This window comes from Anopheles moucheti, chromosome 2, assembly GCF_943734755.1.
Source record: "Anopheles moucheti chromosome 2, idAnoMoucSN_F20_07, whole genome shotgun sequence".
Classification (NCBI taxonomy): domain Eukaryota; kingdom Metazoa; phylum Arthropoda; class Insecta; order Diptera; family Culicidae; genus Anopheles; species Anopheles moucheti.
In genome coordinates this window covers 74739303-74761341 of record NC_069140.1, presented here as the reverse complement: position 1 = coordinate 74761341, position 22039 = coordinate 74739303, and the positions used below count along the sequence as shown (strand labels likewise).

General features: G+C 42.1%; 1 protein-coding gene across 1 annotated transcript; it reads right to left on the bottom strand.

The window, feature by feature from the left end:
• Positions 1 to 9658: 9658 nt before the first annotated feature.
• LOC128299046 (uncharacterized) lies at positions 9659 to 11062 on the bottom strand. The gene is made up of 2 exons (XM_053034888.1): positions 9839 to 11062; positions 9659 to 9772 (listed from the first exon to the last, which is right to left on the bottom strand). Exons 1-2 carry the CDS (start codon positions 11060 to 11062, stop codon positions 9659 to 9661), a joined length of 1338 nt encoding a protein of 445 aa, XP_052890848.1.
• Between the last annotated feature and the right edge of the window lie 10977 nt (positions 11063 to 22039).

Sequence of the window (22039 nt, the reverse complement as noted above, 5' to 3'; positions counted from 1 at the left end):
CAAATGTGCTTCCATTCCCTTCCACCTAGTGATTAGAAGTAATTTAAGCAGATAAAAGGCAAATTGCTATTACTCCTTAATCTATGACTTATTACAATACACTATCCAATCCACTGGCACAAACACTTAACATAGAAATCACGCGTAAGACCGTACCGGGTTGGATATCGATACGTTACAACCATCCAAGTTCACTCATCCACAGATAATAGACAGATTGTGCAGAAGCGTTCAATCGGACTAGAACATTGCACCCGACAAGTGTTTCGTCTCGGATGTCGAATCAGAATGACCACTTTCCACCCTCGAATTGCTGCGGGTTCACCGAGTTGCCGTACGCTCGAGCTTCTCGGAAGCCATCCTTAACGAGGCGTGAAGCATTTCGCACGCCACTCGCTGCGTGTGCGTCAGTGCGTCTTAAGCCTTCTGTTTTCCACCCAATCTCCACGGTGTCGACATAAGACGGTACGGAATGAACCGTTTACCACGGGGTGCCTCGGGTTGTGTGTGAACTTATTTGCCCAACTGCCGGCCAGCACACTGACACACACACACACGCGTTGGAAAGGTGCAAAACACTCGTCAAATTAATCGAATCATTCGCAGTCACGCCGAAACAGTGAGGCTGGCCGATCAACATTAATGTTCAGCACAGTCGAGCGACGGCAGCATAACCTTTCTAGTTGCCGGTTACAAGGCAACTTGAGATCACATTCTCGAGGATCTCGACGCCGGCGACTGGGTCGGCGATACCACTATCGGTCTTATTTGAATCGTAAATACTTGACCGCTATTAGGGCGCGTTGATGTTTTGCTAGAAGACACTACACGTATCCAACTTCTGGACATGGGCCGGTAAACAAACCGAACCGAGTGAAGTTCACAAACAAACTGGAAAGAATCCCGGCCGAGAAGCACGAAAGGATTTGCGTGGCGGTGCAGGAGAATGGAAATGGTTACACTTGTTCTGGCAAAAGATTTTGATAGAGTGTCGAGTGCGTTTGGAGACGAGTGTCGAGCGATGGACTAGATGTCATTAGGAAGTGTGATCTTATTTAATTATTTCGCTTCGAGAGGCAAGTTCACGGAAGTCATCAGCACAGCATAGTGGGCAAACACGTGGGGTACGAGAGGAAGGAACCGAGCTTAGCCCTAGTGCCGAACACGATAAGGATAAGGAATCTTACCGTCGTTTGGAAAACTTCGACAGGAACGAACCGGCTCGAAGCGAACCGGCAATAAAAGCAATAGCAAGCTCGTCTAATGGGGCAGGAACCAAACTGGACAAGTGCACGAGTATCGTGTGATAGTTTGGGCAGAACTCGGGCACTGTTTAGTCAAAGTCGGGGGTGTTAAGTAAACAGAACCTCATTCAACCCTCATTCACAACCGTTCGGCCAATGTGTGGACGGACAGGCAAGCGATATCGGGTGGTGTTTTCTTTTACCTCACCGTGTGTAGAAGCATGTCATTCTATGCCTTCTTCAAGACACTGACACACCGGAGACACTGGCAAAGGGATGGGCCATATGGGGTGGTATAACTTTTCCATTTGATTATTGGTGCGGCTCGAGTGGGATGGTTTTGCTTCGAAATGAAACGAATTGACCGAAACATCGACCATCCGGAAGGTTGTCTTCCAAAACCAACCCGTTGGGAGTCATTTCATTGGCCTCTGGTTGAATGCTCTGACGGATGCAAGGAACGTCAGGAACGTGTACGGTGCAATCGAGCTTCCGAGTACATTCTGTCGTTGGGTACGTTCCGTAAAAGTTGATTGGCAAATGTTTGCACAAAAAGGTGATTCATAAGCTCATTTCATCGGGCGTGTGTTGACAGAGAGCTTTGGGAGGTGTAGGGCAAACCCCGGGCAACGAGTGGGATCCACTTGAGTGTGATAATATGATTTACAAATGTGGTGTGATAGTGTGCAACATCGCAACACAATGCAAAGCTGCAGTTATTGAAAGCAAAGATATCGTACGGTTTATATAGTGAGCAAAATTTGTCGTTCAAATATCATCACTTTTCTGTGCTCTTCTGTACTCTCCCAGTCTCCCACTGACAGCGGTTGTCCGGTGTGTTGTTGGTTGTTTGGACGTTTAGTGTATAGTGCGCCAGTCACCTTTGCCATGATTTCTTGTCACGTGCCTATCAACCTGCAACATGCAGCGTTTCTCCAACGCCGGACCAAAACGTCCAATAAATTTTGCGATGCAATTTTCCACTGTCGTGAATTCACGACCGTGCAATGGCATAAATTTTAATCTTCCTCCAAAATGACCTCATCAGTGGGTGTATATGTGTGCGTGTGTGCACTGCTGTCAGAATAGCGGCTGTGCTGTTTCGGTTGCCGTTGACTTCAATCACACCAAACCTGCGTGCCGTTGACTTTATTAGATGACCCATCTAGCGTGCCAAAAAGGCAGAGGCGATATGGCGCGGCCCCAAAATTGCGAACTGGTAAAATGGGGTTTATTAGTGTAAAAAATGATGCTGTGGGATGGGCTGTGACCGGATGGTAAAGCACTGGGGCTGAACATTTTTGTCCGCGTCAGCTCGGTCAGCAGGATCAGTATCTTTTGACTATTTGAATTAACAGCGTTGCCATGGGCGCACGCGGAATTGGACGAATGAGACCGATGGGAAGTTATTTATGTGATGCCCGTTTATCAACATATCAATCGGGGATGGTTTTCCTGCATGCAGCAGTGGATGGTTCCCGGATTCGTTGAGAGCGAGAATTCATTTTGTGTGTGTATCGTTGTTTGAAAGTTTGATAAACGTTTTAAAAAGCTATTTCGTCTATTCGTTCATCAAGAAAGAGACTGTTTTAGATACATGCATGCTTCTCGTAGTTTTGTTGATTAATGCTCCGAGTTGGAAAATAGACACCGTATAGATATGGCATTAGTCTACCTAGTTTGAATCTATTTCGCGATGAGCAGAAAATATGGTTTTAGTTAGCATAAAATTTGATTGGTTTGATAGTTTGCAATGGTATAATTTTTTAACCTAACCTTTAGAAGCCTTAATTTTGCAAAACAAAATTTATTTAACGAAGATCATAAATAATCATGAACAATTAAAATTACAAGCTGCTGGAATTAGAGCATGCACAGAAACTAGACAATAAAGTAGAAAAGACAAAGAAGGATAAGATGTTTTATTAACTAAACCATAAACAGTGATAAAAAGAGAAACAAAACAGAAAAAAAATCCTTTTGGAAAGCAAAGTATGACAGACGAGAGCGGAAGGAAGACAGAGAAATGCCATAGTCAAAATAATCAAAATAAACATCAAACTGTCGAAAAAAGGACTTAAAACAAGCTCAAAAATGATAATTATAGCCGTAGCAGCTAGGTAATGCTCGCAAATATGTTGAGGAACAGTTGGTGCCGTGACTAGGATTAGTGAAGATGAGATCGATATAATAGCGATTTTGTTCATAAAGACTGTCGCTTTCAGGCACAGGTGAAAACTTAATATTTTTTTGTTATACTTCACTTACTACTTATTGTTATCGCTGCTACAATCAGAAGCACTGTTTGGCCTATCAACTTCCATGAACAAATAATTTAAATTGTCCCGCAGTCCCCGATGTGCTTTTCGTGGAAGTATCCGCTTGCTGCACACTTTATACGGTAAACTGCAGCAAATAATGTCGACTTAGAATGCTATTGTTCGAATAAAATGGAACAACGAGAATTATCTGAAGTTTTAGAATTTTGAATGTTCGTTGGAATTTCTCTGAATGACATTTCCTTGCTTTATTGTTTGTATTTTGCCTTGCACTTTAATTATGTAGTCGTAATTGTTGTACTATCAGAGAAATTGTTTGCAAACCTAAATATGTATTAGTTATTTGTTTTTTATTGCGAAATTTAGCAACGAAGCTAATAGATAGCTTATTGAAAGCAGAGATATGATAGATTTCAAATGTAAATGCGGTATAAATTGTGTTCATTAATTTCGGAAATGTAAGTCAATTTAAATCTAGTAAGTCAATCTTTCTAGTGCATTAATAAATATTCCTTTTAAAGATTTTTGTTCCCAATTTAATTATGTATCAATATATCACGATTTGCCAGAATCGCACTATAATTCAGAATTATTCCAACACTTTCATGAAAACTATCTTTAAAATTGGCATTGACAAAGCGCATTTATAGTATAGTGCAATTCGATGTGATTCCCCGTATGCAATACTAAAATCCTACGTCCAGAAACCAATCTAGGCCATTCCCTAAAGTCATCTGACATTATGCATCGTCTTTGTGAAAAGCGAAGAGGCACCGATACACGTTGTTAAAATTTATTCGAGTCAATTGACGCGAAGTGTTCGCGCGCTTGCTACCATCCCGAACCACTCACAATGGGCAGTTAATCAACGGGGCATCCGGGGTTTGGCGAGTGCGGGGCCCTGAACAATGGATTATCCTACGGCCGTACTTTATGTGGCGATTATCAAGATCCGCTGGTTTATGATTCGCGCACCATGTCAACCGGAAGCGGAAGGCTGTACAATTGTATCTTTCCTTGCAATCGCCCCGAACAACGGAGCGCGCCGAGCGCAATTGCTTCTTTTGTGATCGGGAAAGCGTGGTCAGGAAAATCAGTGGCGATCCAGTGGGGAGGGGGGGAAGGTTAATGGGCTGGACGCCGGGTCATTACTTGAAGCGAATGTCACCTATATCCTTTTGACAAGAGCCGTTTGGCCGGCGGGCCACACAGATGGCAACGGAAGTGGTAACATGTTGAACGTTTATCAACCTTCCGGGATGTTGTTTTCCTTTTGGGTGTGCTTTTTTTGTCTTGCCAGTTTCTCTTACTCTTACCCAGCGGGGAAAATTTACGGCCATTGTTCATGTTTGAAATAATCGAGTGGTGCTATTGATAATTTTAATTGCTCATTAGTCTTATCCGCTGTTTCCTTTTGTGATGCCGTACCGTGCTCACCTGCCCAACGGGGGACTCCTTTTTGTATTCACTTGTTTTATATCACACCATCGCACTGGGTGTAGGTTGACGATTTTACAGCGGATTTCCTAACGGGGAAAAGCAGTCGGACGGAAAGTCATGTCTTCGGACAGTAATACTAATGGAAAGGGAATAAAAATCTCACCCACCACCCCGTCCCCCCGCTGGTGGACGAGAATGCAAAGCAATAAACCCCACGTGCTTTTAATGGGTTGCTATCGTTACCGTCATCGCTGCCCTAGGATGTGGTTTTCAGTGCCGCTCGCTGTAGCTCGGGTGCAGAAAGAAGTGGCTTATACGCTTTTGCCCCGATTCTGCATTTGTTTCTGCTTAATGTTTCTGCTTCGACACCGTGCCACGGGTTTCTTTTCAATTAAAACTGTCCATTTATTTTGCCATGAACCATTGGGCGCACCCGTCACTACTTTAGCAGTGGTGGATGTTGCTGTTTTTTTTTCAAATACTGTACGATGTAATCTACGTGAGAGGGTGTATTATGTTGGCGCAATCGTTGCCCATCAGTTGGCTCTCAAGGGGCCCCACAGCAAACACCACAGATGCTTGATAGTGTTGGTCATTTTTGAAAGCTTGAAACATTTGTTTTCCGGAAAAATCCAATGAAGGGGCGTGAAAAACAACACACAAAGGAATGGAAAGCGCTGGGTGCACATTTGGTGTGAAATTTACAACGAAGTCAAAATATGTTTCTCAAACGAACGTTTTCACAATTTTAATGAGGTTGTATGCGGAACTATTTGCATTCTAAATCTGCGAACAGTTATGTGTTTCGAGGCGTACGGGAAACGTACCCGTTCACGGTTCATGTTTGATTTCATATTTCATGTTAATGTAGTTAAACTGATTGCACTTTACGCTTGAGAGGTTTCACCTTGTTTTTACTCGGTTCTCCGTAATCCAGCACACTTTTTCCACTTCTAGCTACGACCGCGTAGGCAATGGGATAAAAACATACACAAAAAAGCGCAGAAAAAGTTAACCAAAACAGACACCAAAAATCGCGTACGGAAACTATCTAACTTTAATAATGTTTTTAATGAGAAAAAGTTGCCATCGAAGGCCGACGATGGCTGACGGTAGCCGAAACGGAAACCACCAAGAGTAACAGAAACAGCAAAAAATAAAAAAATAAAACAGAAACCCCATCGAAAGAATGTTGAAGTGGCGCACCGGTTTACCGAACGGGGTTTTCACACCTTCTTCCCGCGTTCCACCTTACGGGGTTCAACGGGCTCACTTGCGGGCTTCTGGTGACCGGAACGCGAAAGTTTAAATATTTCCGTTTGTTATTTATAATAAAATTTTTCATTTTGTTTCAACAGCATCACGATTCGTTGAGCGTCCAAGGGGAAGAGTGAAACCATGGGGAAGGTTTTTGTTTCAGGTTTTGTTTGGCATGAAAGCGACGTTAGGATGGTGGATTTCCCAGTTGATTGGCGGGATTTTGTGCTACATTTGAAGCACGAAATTGCATTTGGAAATTTTGCTCCCCCACTGGGATGCTGGTTTATTCCATTAGGGGTCATAATTGCTAGCAGTAAGCTGCATTAATTGAAATCCGTTCCATTGGCCCCTTCGGGCAGGTGAATGAAAGTGAAGCAGAAGTATTTAGTTTTAAAGTGACTAAGTTCAGTTGGACTGAAGGCTGACTGGTGTGGACATTGACGATGATAGAATGGTACATAAATCGACTCAATATGGCCGTAAGCGGACATTGAATCAAAGAACACGTTTGTGCCTGAACAGTTTGTAGTAGACGACATTCATGATTATTACTTCAAAACCATATGGCCATACGTCAACTTGCCGTGTTGATCTCGGAGTACTTTGATTTGGTTCTTTATTTGAAGTTTCCTAGAAAAATAAAAATGATATTCTTGGATAAAACGTTATTCTCAACCATGCCATAAGTAATGCTTCACAAGTCTATCTTTCTGGAAGATTGCCTGGTACTTGTATTTGTCCAGGTACTTCTTCACAGTTAGATCAATAAGTGCAGGGCTACGAGAGCTGACAAAATGTTGACAAATTTGTCAAAACGGAGCTTTTGTCACTATTTGTGAGCTCTTGCCAAATTTCATTTTGTAGAAAATCCAAGACAAAACGTTGACAAAGTCCTAATAAAATGCTGACAAAATTTTGCACCGCTTGCTAATTAATACATTATGTTAATATTATTCTTTATCGGAAAATCATATTTTATTATGTTTGTAAAGCTTGATTTTCGATGAACTATAAGTTGTATTTTATCATTATTACTTAAATCTGTTAATATTTACACAAAACATAAAAATATTAAATAAGTAATTTTTGGGACCAACGTTACCAATCGTATTAAAGCGTCATCGCCGGGCCCTTCAACAATACAATTGACTGTCCTGCGTTGCTGTCATCAATCAGTTAGTATATTCCTATCAGGATGATCCGCCGGCGGGCTATGGCTGGTAATCATCAAATCTGGGATATAATTTTGTTCTCGTTACCCTTTGTTGTGTATATGTCGTCGTTTGAACGCTGTTACTGAGGTATTTAATCAACTGGAATCTATAATGGAATCAATACCTATCTATCTGGATGTTGCATGCAGTTAGAACAAAATTTCAAAAGCAATTTCCAATTAGTTTTCCCAAAGTTCTTTAGAATATTACTGATTTCGCCGTAATATTTTGGTTGAGCATTATAAGATACAAAATACAAAGCAGTGACTAGTTTACATGCTCTCCAAAAGTGTTTCATTTCTGATGCGTTAATTACCGACAGCTAGAGATAAATCGTTGCAAAATACATTGTTATTAGTTGAGTTTCTGAAGTTTAAGTTATATTCATAAATGATTTGTGTATGTGTGATATTTTTCAAGCATGGAATTAACTTAAACTGTAACTGTGTAACTGTGTGATAAACTTAATAACACAACTAAGCATAGATAACGTATTTATAATTTATAACAACAACCAGGGGCCTAGGTTTGTGACTAGTCTCACCAGTTTTATTAGAATTTATTTATCCGCAGCTTAATAGTAAACCTTGTGCACGGATAGGATTAGGTACGGATGGATTCTGTTGTGTTCAAACCGGCTTCGGTTCCACCGCCTTAATAAAATATAAAAATATGTGAAAAAAAATTAAATTACTTCATTTTAACAATGTAAATGTAAATCAGTTACTCGGTAGGTAGAAAAATAAGGTATTTTTTCGATCTTCATTTTCAGATTTTGCAGCTTGCATTTGATGTGATAGACCGACATTTGACATCATGATGACATCTGATGCCGAGAGTAGGCTTATTTTCGACGCTGTGGTCTTTCTTCGGAAGAAGAAAAACTGATAAAATACAATTTTGGCAATATCCGGTGGATATGAAATTCCGTTGTCCGATTTCGTCGCTTGAAGGAATTGTCAATCATTGTTATTTGTATGTTTTGTAATGACAACATATACTGATTGACATTACTGACACTTCAGTTAGTGTTAATACCCCATCAGCACTGACCCTCATAATGTCCATTGTTCCAATATTAATCAGTTGCGTAGATCCTGAGAAAGTTAACGGTTTACATTAAAGGTTGACAAAAAATGAAACCGAAATTGAATCATTGGGATAAATATGTTCAATTTCTACACACTTGTACATACTTTGTTCAATAGCATTGTCCATATGATAGCAGCTTAAAGCATCGATTGCGGTACCAGAATCTAAAAGCTAATTTATTTTCTCACTTTGGTTGCTTTATCTTACGTGACGATAGTAACACTTTCTATCTTTTTGTTAGAAAGTCTCAACTAATGAACGGAGCTGTCGCTAAGATACTTCCCTACAGTTAATGGTGTCAATGGTGCTCTCACACACAATAGGATAAGAGTTTGGTCCGGGCTTCACATTCCCATCGAGTGCGCACTTCATTGCCTTCGTCCGATATAGGGGGGAAATGATACAAGAAAAGAAACGAGCGTATTTCTGTTGTGCTGAGACCCGATAAATTCGTCACAGCGATGCACACTTCCCTTGCTGCACATGCTGCACAGACCGATGTAAGATTTCGAGATTGAGGTTCGCGGTGTAAAATTCGCAGAGAGAACACAAGACACAGGAAGTGTCCTCTGCCGAAGTGACGCTTCGAGGGGGTTTCAAGCATTCTTCGGTATTCTTTATAATTTGCGCACAGGTAAAAATTCGTTGTGTGGTGGAATAAGATAGCCGGGCATTGTTCGTCCATTGGGGGAGCCCATCGCTGGAGCGGTGAATATTTCTTCGCGCATATACAACAACTAGGGCTTTGGTGCACATTGCCGAACGAACGGTAATTTTCGAACGAGTTCGTCCTATCAAAGGCCACTGAGACAAAGAGATGGGATAAATCCTCATCGATTCCAGAATCAATTGTCTTCGGTTGCGGTACCAGAACACAAAGGATTGCGAGCATTGTGAGGTTCTTTCAATACTTCCGATAAAAGCGCAAGATAAAAGAAGTTGTTCAAATGAAGATAGGAACCGGTATGCTGCTGGCTACTTCGGGAGAAAATATCAAAAAAAGCTATTGATTTATTACCGGTGTTGCCAGTGCTAGAAGGAATGGGAGGAAATTGGTCTAAAGTTTTCCGAAGCGGTGAGCCAACGCGGACACGGTGGTTGTGTGTTGAAATATTACACGCTGGTTTCATCACTCGTCGGGCAGCTCCTGTCTACGGGTTTGGTGTATGTCGTCCTGTTCGGCCGGTACCATCGAATTAAACTGGATGAAAATGATCAGATACGTCACCATACCGGCTACAAGCTATGGAAAACACAAAGAGAGGGTCACATTACACCAGACCAGCAGACTGTAACTGTTCATACTAACCCCCGATAACATGTTGTAGTTAATGGTAAAGAATCCCAACGCCGAAAAGCGCACGCTTGAGATTAGGTTCGGAAACCAGATGGAGGAATGCTGTGCCACCTGACCGTGCTTCATCGAGAGCTTGGAAAGGTAAGACATCAGCATTTTCGATTCACTTTCCACCTGCTCACAGATGTACGGCAGGGCAACGATTGCGATCACATTGAACAGTATGATGCCACCGGAAAGGATGAGCGATTCGATCGTCAAACCTCGATCGACTTTGGAGGTAAGGTGCAGATAGCAGTAGTACGATTGAATCGTCGTCACCGAGAAGAGCGCTGTGTAAACGGTGAGAAATAGGGGCCCAAAGTACGCTTCAATCTTCTGCCCAAGATCGATCGTGCGCGATACGATCGCGAGTACCTGCAGGTCGTCGGACGTTTCGCGACACCCAACCGGATGGATATCTTCACTTTCGGGCATCTCCTTGATCATGGTAGCGAAGCTTATGATTGTTTGACGCTGGGGCGTAAAGATGTGACCCTGTCGGTAGTACTGCTCCACCAGCGTGTTTAGACTGCGGAACCGCGCGTGCAGCCAGGAGATAAGAACGTACGCTTGCAGAAATGCCAGGGCGTAGATGATGAACGGTACTTGATGGGAGAGCCAGTACCACACCTCGATCGTGGAAAGCTTAACAAACGTTACGAACCCGTCGTACAGCGTGAACGAGAAGAGTGCCAGCAGTACCACTCCGAAACGCAGCAGAAACGGGACCCGCTTGCTTTCAGCTGGTTCGGGCACGTTGTAACAGCTCAGCTCCCGATCGATAATTAGAAATCCTTCCAAAATCGTGCTCAGCTCGTTGGGTTTAAGCTGTGGCACGACCCAAGCCGCCGTCAGCGCGATCGTGTTCATGATGAACTGAATGTGGTTCGCGATGCCGGTGATCAATGCCGACCTGGTTTCGACGAAGAACGTTTCGATCAGCGCAAACCAGGCAACCAGCACGAGCAGCAGCACGATCAGCATCATCCAGCGCGTATTGCGCACAACGTACCGATCCTTCTGCTTCACCATCTGGCCGGGCGTCAGGGCGAACAGCCGAAAGCACTTGAACGCGAAGAAGAACAGCTGCTCGAATTCGCACTCGCCCGGCGTGGCTGGCAGTGCGGCGACCGATTTGGCCGGCAACGGCAAGTTAATGATGGACACCTTGCGCTTATTAATCCACTTCGACATGATGCAAAGATCGTGTAGCTCGAGTGGTCGCTTGAACGCACCGGGACTGTTTAGTTCCTCGGTTTGCCTCGAGCAGCCGTTTTATGAATGCCAGAACAAGGAGAGCGCACGAACAAAAGGGCAAAAGTTTTGCTCCCCCGTAGCGGTGGAAATAATGGAAGTGTATTGTGCAATTTTGGGTGGAAGTTTTTCAACTCCGTCCTCACATCGCTCCGGCCGGGCACATTGCCCCCGTTGCGCGTTGTGAAGGTTTTGTGCTGATTACCCAACATTCGACTGCCCACAAAAGTTCGTTTTTTTCCGTACGCTTTCGGAAACGGGCATTTTATTCGCTCTCGTTCGATCCATCGATTGCTAGCGCAAGAAAGTCGGTGCGGTGCTAAAGGAGAAAGTTTTTCGGTTATCAATGAGGCAAGAAATATTTTACCACCCGCTTGTTTCCATTGACCACCCCCCAGCGGACTCAACGCAACCGTGGTGTGGATGCATTTGATTTCGGGCGCCGATCCACCGCCGACGTAATGGCTGTGCTCAATGGTTGTTCTGATGAACGGGCTGTAGAAAAGAAATGCTCAAAATCGACCACTAATGGAGTAGGTTTGGACCACCGAACGAGGATCATTCACTCCAGCAAGAAACTACCCCCGAAACGTTCCTGCGCCCCGACATGGAAATACGGTTTTTGAAGGAAATGTAAATAAAGTTCCAGTTTTGGTGCAGTGTGGGTCTTTTTTTTTAACTTGCGGACAGTTTTCCACTTGAATGGAAACTTTTGGACCCTGCAGGCCGCGCAATGCAATCGTTGTAATTGAAAAAGGGGAAATAAATTTTCCTTTCAAGTCCAACCCCCTTTCGAGGTTAGCTTTGTACTACGACTAACTAGCTTTATATAGGGTGGAGAGGTGGATTTTGTTTTTGAGAACAAATTTCAATGGATGCCATACAACCGAGATCATTGCTTTATGAAAGGGGAATATATGTATGTATACAATAAGAAGGCTGCATAATTATCTGTGCCATAAATTAAACCGGCAAACACTGCAAGCGTTGGCGAACTTTTTCATTGCTCTCCACTTTTTAAGCTGTCATATTTATTGCCTAACAATTGGTGGCATAATTGGACGAATGATTGTTCAATGGGTAATCCTAGTTGCGGAGCATTTTTTCCACCCCCATTGATAGTGGTGATAAATCTCTCTGCGATGCCATTAAGTGGAAAATGGTAGCAAAACCGAAACAATTGAATTTGCGTTATAAAACGAGAGCTTAAGGTGGATTATTAAAATGAACATTAAAGTTGATGTTTCGATTGGAGGAGATTGTAACAGTGTTACAATGTACTGTCGGTATGATTTTACAATCAAATTTATGATATTGATTTCAAATTGAATCTTTTTATCTGCGGTATATTATTGCAGATTTCTGGAAAAAAGTTAATATCGATTAATGCGAGCTTATAGCTTGCAGTTACAAATATATATATGTTTCATATTGGATCAGAATCCTTTTTTGTCACATCAAAATGATGCATTGTTTGAGATAATAACTATATATTTTTTTACATAGCAGAAATTGATTATTAAATATGTTACTCTTATCAAAGTTTTTCGTCCTCTTGACGATCTTTGTTTTTCCTCCACATGTCCCGTCCGCGGATGTCCTTCGTTGTGTATTGTTTGCTTAATATCTTTTAACAGATTCGTTGACTCTAAAAAGAGTCAATGGGATTCAAAATGGGGTTCACTTTGGGATTCACACGGTGTATTTGTCGCGACAAGATGGTCGCAGGAAGAAAGAGGTCGAGCTACCAATTTTGGCTTCCTTTATATCCTACATGAGGATCTCATTTTCTTTCAACGTGGTGGTGGGGATCTCACAAGACGTTTCTCATGTCTAGTTCGCATTTGACCCAATTAACATTTGAGCATCAGGCGCTTACTCATGTGTTTTTTAATCGGGATCGAACAACTCCGTTAATACATTTGTTAAAAAAAATTGCCTAAGATAATGTTTCTGGTATTTTTTTCGTTAGAACGGCCTGGCCGTATCGACTTATTTTACCACGTAGCTGGATAATCAGTCCTTGCTACGGGGGATTGGTCCGGATGAGATTTTGGTCCGGGCCGTTCGTGTGAAGACCGACTCCGATACCATTATGCCACCGGGCCGTCCGTAATGTTTCCGTAATAATTTTAATACGTATCCTTGGTGGTTTGATAGAGTCTTCTAGATTGTAGACCAAATCAAATATCAAATAGCAAAAATCAAATTCTTTTACAGTTACATAAAAGTCAATAGATAATTACAGTGCTTACCAAAATTGTACACTATCACTGTCAGTGCTTTGAATCTGTAGTTAATTTTTAAAAGGCGCCACGTGGATCCAATCCTTGAGCTCTTGTATTTCACTCTGCTCTCCTACACAGATGTATCTTTTGCGAAATCTTGTAAGCTCTTATATTTCACTCTGATCTCCTACACAGATGTTTTGTGAAGTGTTTGATGTGTTAAGGGAAGATTCCGTCCGATTTTATTAGTTGTCGGTTAAATTCAAACGATTCCAAGAGCAAGTTCCAATACCCTTACTTGGCATTACTTAAATAGCTGCCGCAGGATGAATATTCAATCATTGACGTGTTTGCATACAACAAAACTTACTTAATAACTCATTACAAAGTAAGTTTAGTGAACAGAATGTTGTAGGTTGCACTTATAACTAGAATAGCTCAGAACTAGAGGCTGTAGGTTTTTTTTCTGGGTGGACTGGGTTTTTCCGATTTCGGATTCCAGTACTAGTGTGTCGCAAACGTAATGTAGATCAGATTTGTAACTCAATCAACTCAACTCAAAGACATTTTTTTTATTTTACATCACAACACTAGAATTCGTATGACTCATCACAGTTAATCGTAGGTTTAAAACTTTTGAATAGGATATATAAAAATTGTAAAGCACCCCAAAAACTTCAAGTTGCCAAAACGACGTCTAAGCACGCAACAGAAAACATTAATCTTCAAACAAAGTTCGCCAGGTTTAAAGTTGAAGTTAAATTTAACTTCCCCTGCTTAAAGCCCAGCAAATGTAGGTTAGCTCTTCACGGTATCACTACCTTAATGGTACATCGCATGAAGTTAACGTCAACCGGTGCTGACAAGTTTTTTCAAAAAACCCTGAAATTTTGCCACAAGAGGCAGCACCGGCAACAAAGTGACACAGCATGCAGTTCGGTGGAGGGAAAAGAAAATGTTTTGCCACAAGAACGAGGAACGATCACGGTACGGATAAGGGCAGAGACATCGCTTCGACGCCGATGACGCTGTTGTTCGATGTTGTTTTCCATCAGTTACCGCACGCCCTCGAAAATTGAGTTATTGGAAGCACATTCCGACACAGGAACGGGACGAGTTTTTTTCTTGTTGCATCGCGTTCGTTCGGTTCGCCCGGCTCGTAGTGCCAACGGGGGAAAACTGCTACTTTCAGCTGGCAGTGCTGAAAATTAGTTTGCACAAAGTTTGGGTATGTTGATTTTTCGACGCCGATTTGTTATTCGCCGAACGGAGCGGCCTTCATTTAGACGGTTGTTTTTCATCATTATGAACGTTATTACTGTCCGTGCCGTGGGTTATGGCGTACCCTCTGCGTTGTGTTGGCACTTCTGGCTGAAGCATTTGTCATGTTTGCAAATCATTTATTGAAGTGTCGGTACCAAGTTATGAGTGTGGGATGAGTATACAGGCGGAGGAACTGGGTGGGGAACGGGAAATGCCCCTAGCCATTAGCATACACAACTGTGTTAACCACCAACATGTGTTGCACTCTAATGAACCCATCCACTCCGTCAAATGAAATCGGTCGTGTTGGGAAATATAGACAGACAGAAAGAGAAAGAGAGAGAGAAAAAACAGGAAAAACACACTACTACAGTGGTTTGGGTAGTTGCGATAAGTTTTCGAAACAAAATAATCAGCAGAAAAAACACCCAACAACAACAGAAAACAAACAAACAAAACAAATACGGCACTTTCCTATTTATGGTGAACATTAGCGCAGGTGGGAGCAAATGCGAAAATCCACTAAATTAACACCAGCCATCGCCACGTGGGTTTGCGCGGTTTTGTTTGCGTATGTGAAACATGAAACATTCACCCCCGGGGGATAGTAATTTAGCACAGGCTTTAATATATTCGCACATTACCTTCGAACCCGCCTATCATTGACTAGATTTTAAGCATTCAAGCACGAATTTCCACCTGACATCAACGCCACTAACGTTCACATCATTAAAATGCGATTCCATTTCTGCATCGGTGTTTTCGATTGTACGCTAGAAACCGGAATCGGTTGGCAAATATCGATGAGCATCGGTAAGACGGTAAGCATCATCCAAAAAAAAGTACCTTTGACCCAGTTTCGCGCACACAACCGAAAATGGCGATGCAGTTCGGTGTGAAAGAAATTAAAATTCATAACGCTTTACACAGTTTCTCGCTGCTTTTTCATCGTGGTGAACATGTTCCAGCTTCCTACCGTGCCGGTGCGTTGTGCACGTTGCTCACGGAAACACGGGAAAGCAATCATTACGCGCGTGGTGTAAGAGTTTTCCTCAGGTGCCGTTTCCGCTCGCCAACGTCGAAAAACGTGTGTTTTTACAGGCTCAGGCAGGGTGCTGATAGCAGAGAAAAAGTGGGCCCATGTTTCGATCGTTCAGATCTCTTCTTAATGGCAGGAGAGAAATAAGAAAAATGGAAGGAAATGGAAATCATGCCACTACTCGTTTGCCTACCGCATGTGAATTTCAAACCGTTCCCATTGAGATTGGTTTAAGTAAATGAATTTGAAATGTGTTTTCTGTAATTGTTTCAACAGTATGAGCTTGCAAAATAATACAAGAACTACCAGTAAATTAGTTCGGGCGTTTATAGTTTGGAAGTATTACATATTGATAAAAATGAATTTAAATAACAAGAGTCTGCAATAAACTAACCCCGGGTACAAAACTTTTATTAAAATGCCATTAAACTTTATAGCCTATCTAGCATAGTTCCAAAAAGAGAAGTGTGTGAATATTTTTTTCTTTTAATTTTTTTTTTATTTGTTCAATACATTATATTACGGTTGGCTGTATTGGTGTTTTCAAGAAATTTTATCATTTTGAATTTATTTCAAATTCTAATATCAGACCATTTGGCGGCTCCACCTTTTTGTGATTTGATTCCACCCGTGTTTTGCACTACACAAATAAAAATAATAAACGACTAAAACTGACTCTGAACTGTTTCTGGCATTGAAGGCCCACTTATGATATCAGCAGAAATCATTGAAAAGAAGCTGAACATTTTAGTTTGATAAATGCACCATTTTTTAAAGTAATAATTTTTCGCATGAAATCTGCTGGTGTTAATGTTCAATTTTTAATAATACAAATAATAATATTGTAAAAATATTAAAGTGTTAATATTTTACCATTATTTAAATGATAAGTGTGAAGTGTTGAAATAAATTAGTTCAAAATTTTTCATGGTTATTAACTTCCTTTTCTTGTCGCTTTAATGAACTTTTAGCGAAGACCGCTATTCGCTTGTAGCGCATATAAGTTATAAAATATATTATTTTTTCATCTCATGTTTTCATGTTTTTTCCGTTAACCTAATTTATGCGTCAAAGTAAGAGACATCCGCTAGGAATTTTTACTTAAAGTGCTGTTCATTTAGAATTCGGTCACACATCACATGCTGTAAAAGGACCATTCTTTAACATAGAAGTATAATTTTCACATCAAATGAAAGGCTTTTTAATTGTTTTTTATTAAAACAAGCAAAAATTATTAATTTTGATGTACGGATGAAATCACCGCATCTACCTCACCGACGCGTTTAAGAGAATTTAATCAGTTCTGGTAGAGAGTGAGTAGTAGAACTACTTGATAGTTCTAGTATTAATCATATTTCTACAATCAAAACATCTGTCACCCACGTCGCAGGTGTGAATTGGCTGCGCCTTTATAGTTTCAGTAGTTATCAACGCTTTTAAGACATAAACTTTGCTCAAAACAAATGACGCAAAACAAAGCTTTTTTCGGACCATCTTTTCCATTGGTATCACATGGAAATAATCGTTAGTATTCAGCATCCTATGCATGAATTAGTTCAGGCAAGGAATGGGGTGAGTATCTCTTTAAACAAAACTTTAGTTGATAAGCAACCACCAAATAAGCACCACCAGATACGCAAAAAATGGAGATGTAGTGATGACGTTGTTGCGTCCATCAGAAAGTCCGGGATAATGGATAGCCAGTAGAGTGTTTAAGAGAACTCCTGCAGCAGGCCAAGATGGCGATATGATTTAGGCTTGATTGGATTTAGATTTGATTTGAAAAGCTTAAGTTTCGGTGATCACCTCTTTATCCGACGATGATTTCTTTCATGCGAGCATCCTTTTGAGATCAGAGAAATGGAAATAGTCACAGGTAACCAAATCTGGGGAATCTGGGTGAAGCAGATCTGAGATCTGGGTGAAGCAGTGTCCGAAAAATCTTCAGCAAGCCAATTTTTGGCTTCAACTGTATTTTTCCCCTTCAAAACCCAATACTATATCATTACGCAAAATTCCTTCTTTTCCATGATTACTCAAAACACAAAAGTTGCCTCACACAAAATGCTTCAGCCTATCAGGTTGACTAGGTCAAATTTTGACAAAATTCGTTTGAAGGTTGGTAAAAACTGAAAATAATATGGATTTAAATCTACTAGGACCATCCTTTGGGCCAAACATTTATCAGCCGATCTGTTATATGCTAATCAAAGTAGTCCCTTTATACCTGGCGGTACTTTTCAACAAGAACTAGTTACTAATGCAGTAGTCTCGCATCACAAATAGCGTTATTCATTCGTGATTGGTATCATTACTCCTTCACCAATACTTTCTCTACTTCATCAATCTCCTTAAGGCAATGACCGATAGAATCAAGCGTGCTATAAAAATAGATCCTTCCTCCGTACCAAATGAACTCTCACACATTTCATCAAACTATACGTTCGACCTGCTCCTCATGTTCCACCTAGTCTACTTGCAAATTAGATGCCCCAAAGGCTTCTCATCATTTTGCCAATCATAACCGATCGGATTGGAAGGATTAGAATGATCCCTGTAGCTTATCGACCGCTGCCATCCATAACTCACTCGAGCATTTTTTATCGGCAAATTACATCCTTCCCTCATTAAAGGATAATGAAAAATTATCATAATTCCTGCAAGGTTGCCTCTATCAAGCTTATAATCCTTGCAAAAAGCACCAAGCACCGACGCTCGGTATGTCTGCAAAACAAACGATATGAGAATATTGGAAAAAAGCAGCGAAGCAAAAAACAACAAACAGAAGAGAGAAAGATAGAGCAAGTAAAAACAACTGTTTGCACGTTGTACAACGTAACATGTTTCTGCTTTGCTAAATCTGTCCATGAAGGTCGAAGCCGTACGTCCCAACGATGCAAACGTTGGACGTCCCTGAGCAAATAAAATATAACGATCTCATTACCGGGCTGCAAGCGTGGAGGGTTCGGGTTCTCATACGTACATGCGTTGTTAGCCGTCAACCTGTCGAGGATCTGTAAGAGGAATCATGCTCATTTTTTGCCGAGGGTGTCTGTGTCTGTGTGCTTGCTTGCTTCCTTTCGCTGCGCTCGATTTGTTATTTTTCTGCAACCATATTCCCCCGCGCGCGAAGAGGACAAAGTTGCGTCAGTCATGGGCGTGAATGTGTTCGATTTATTTGACATATTTTATTTCACATCCATACGATCGAGGTTAAAACGAGCGTTACCAACCACCGAGCGGGGCACACGCGCGAGCACCATTTGCTATCCGCATAGTGGAGCCCAACAGCGTGAGACAGTCATAAGACACAAACCGCTGGCACTGGTTAGATGGTAGAAAATCAAACAAGCGAAACAAGCGGTATTCAGTTTCAATCTGTGGTTTTCCTCTTGGGGCAATATTTGAGCAACGATAAATGCGAGTATCCAAGCGGGTTCGTTCGGGCACAAGTGATGCAGTTGTAACGGGGTTTGGGTACAATTACGTACGGTATCGTTACACAGCGCCGTGAGACAGTGGTGAACAAAAATGGAGGATGGTTTCCATATTTTCGTGCTATAGGGAGAATGATCATGTGATAAGAGAGAAACGAAGTTTGGAAAGAATATTCATTAAATTGTATTCAACGCGCTCAAAACGCTCATTTTTTTAATTGTTTGAGACAAATTATTCTCGTTTCTTACAATAAGTAATTAAAAATATGTTTATTCTATTGAATTTAAAACATAAATTAGGAATGGAAATTCGATTATCATTTTATCAATAAATAAAAGCTTAAAATCCAAACCTTCTCTTTATGTCTCTCGTGCAATCTCTGGATGATGACATAAGTAGAAAAATGGATGTAATAACCCGAATCAACGACGTGTAATCGATCTTGGCAAACACATAGAAACGAACCCAGTCCCGGTAACATTTTAGCATACGTGCGAGATGCTATCTCTTGCGGGAAATCGTACCATTAGCATTGGGAATCGAGGAAGCATTCGACCCACAGCACCGTCCCAGAATACGAACGGCTCATGGATCAACCAGTATGGGTGTGTTTTTTTTTTGCAATTTATTTTTTGTTAAGCCAACCATCAGTTGCATCGAGGTGCATCGTTTTGCCTCGCTCCGGGCATAATTGGGAAGGAACGGTGGGTTTTTTTTGGTGAACTACGATGATACACACCGTAAGCGGGCACAGCTGCCGTGCACAACGAGTGCAGTGAGTATAAACGGCCATTATCGGTGAAATAGCAGCTCCTTCCGGTGGTGAAGCTAATCGACCAATCAAACAGCAAAACCCTCGGGCGTGACAAAGTGAAACGCTTTTCAATGTATTGTTTTCAAGCCAACAATTTGTGAACGGTCGTTTGGGTGTGTGTGTGTGTGTGCTTTTTTTTGCCTTTCCCTCTGTTTAAGCACAGACACACTTAAGCATCTAACCGTGCACACCGAAAGGGAGGGAGCGAATAAAAACACTTTGCAATGAAACGGAGGAAAAGTTCAACGCATCGCAAACAATTGGAAAAAGTGGGCTGGCAAAACGCCATAAACAGACGTGAAGTAGGACTCGAAATAAGTTCGACTTTATTACGATGGTGAGAAGAAAGGGATGCGATGGTAAGAGGGGAATAAAGGAAAGGGAGCTTTTTGTTGACGACGGCCAGAAAAAAGCACACACAAACACATACACAGACAAAACTGAACATTATTCTCCTGGATTTGTCGGGGGGTGGTGGGCCCGGTTGCTCAAGAAGGCGAAAGTATTCATACACTTTTATATTAATGCTCGGGCCTCCATCCCGTTGCGCTCGGTTCCGCACTTGTTGAAAGAATGGAACAACGTCAGACGCTTGTTGCAAAACTTAACTCATCCCCGGGGCCGAAAAAAAAACATTCCCATCCGGGGGCGGTTCTGTAGGCGACCGAGGTAATGTGAGGTGCGAGTTTTTCATTAAATCCAGGCACCAGATGGTTGTTATGAAGTCGAAAATTGGTTTTTATGTGCCAGCGAACCGGTTTTTTGGAGGCGTGAAAACGGTCTTCCAGCCTTTTGAGGTTCACGATAAATTTGAAGGTGACCAACCGCCCCCTGCTTTGCAGGATCTGGCCAGTGTGGATTTTAAAACCCGAAAGCAGCAGAAAAGGGTTGCACTCGTTGCATCAAGTGTCCCCTCCCCCGCCGGAACGGGGCTTTTCCGAATAAAAATTGTACGAAACGAGTGAGCTTTGTTTGGAATCGGGTTGTTTCCGGTGCTGGAGCACCGATGTTTGGTACGTTTGGTTTGCCGCAGCGTCATTCTAGCGGAAGAAGTCCGTATGATGCAGCGATATTTGCAAGCGAATGCAGTTGGACAGGGTCGCACCGAAAGCTAATCAGATGGTCGATGAAACCGAAAAGCCGAGATGTAATCGTGGCCGGGAATGACATTACACGCCCTCACCGGTGGGTATCGGTTACGGATCGATCCGATACACAAACATACGCCGAACGGAACGACGTAACGATGGGACGTCCGGTGACATCCGATGTACGGCTCGGTGCACGGTGCTGTGTAGGTCCGTAAGGACCAAACCGTAGCGGTGGTTCGGTTCTACAGCTTATGATGACCAGGCTGGTTTTGGTCGATGCGATGGATGACGGTCGCGCTTAACATGCTGCACATGGAGTTCACCGGGAACTTCATTGGCATGCAACGTGACGAGCTACGAATATCGGGCGACTCCACCTCACTTGCCCCGCGCTGTACAACGCATCACATTTCTTGAACCACGGCCCATTCCGGCATTGACGCTACGGCGATGTCGCATCTTTACCGTTGCGCTCGTTGAGAACTGATTTATTTACCCAAAGCAAAGTTCTTTCACCGTTGCATTCCATCTCTTTACGGTGAGTTTCGTTTCATTGGCCCGACTCCAAGTGCTGGTGTCCGTGCTGCGGCACGTGCTTTGGCATAACTTCATTCGCTTCACTTTTGGGACGAATCGATGCGGGATGCTCTGTAAAAGAAAAAATGTATAAACAGCCGCCAGTAGGTAAAGAGCGGTCGAGGAAGAACCTATCGAACCGAGTTTCATGTCCGTATTGTGTGATCGCCCTTGTTTGGCGGAGCATGAAAATAGGCCTGAAGCAGTCCAACAACGGTTGGACGCGGTATTTGAACCGCAGCACCATCGTTTGCACCGTTGCTTGTTTGAGAGTTAACTTTCACTCGTACGTCTGGCGAATAGAATTGATAGTTTGCGCCTAAAGTTATGCATTTCAAATACAAAACTAACCGATTTATTGTCATTTGTCGACAAATGTTTTTTGTTGTTCATAATCAGTAAACAAATGCTGTATTAAAATGATATTCTACACACGGATCTTTAGAAATTTAAATTAAATGTTCGGCC

What these genes read in the sequence shown, in the direction of transcription:
- LOC128299046 (XM_053034888.1), bottom strand. Translation starts at nt 11,062, where the DNA reads ATGTCGAAGTGGATTAATAAGCGCAAGGTGTCCATCATTAACTTGCCG. An exon ending in ACTACAACATGTTATCGGGG is followed by an intron (nt 9,773 to 9,838) that starts GTTAGTATGAAC and finishes TGTTTTCCATAG; the next exon opens with CTTGTAGCCGGTATGGTGAC.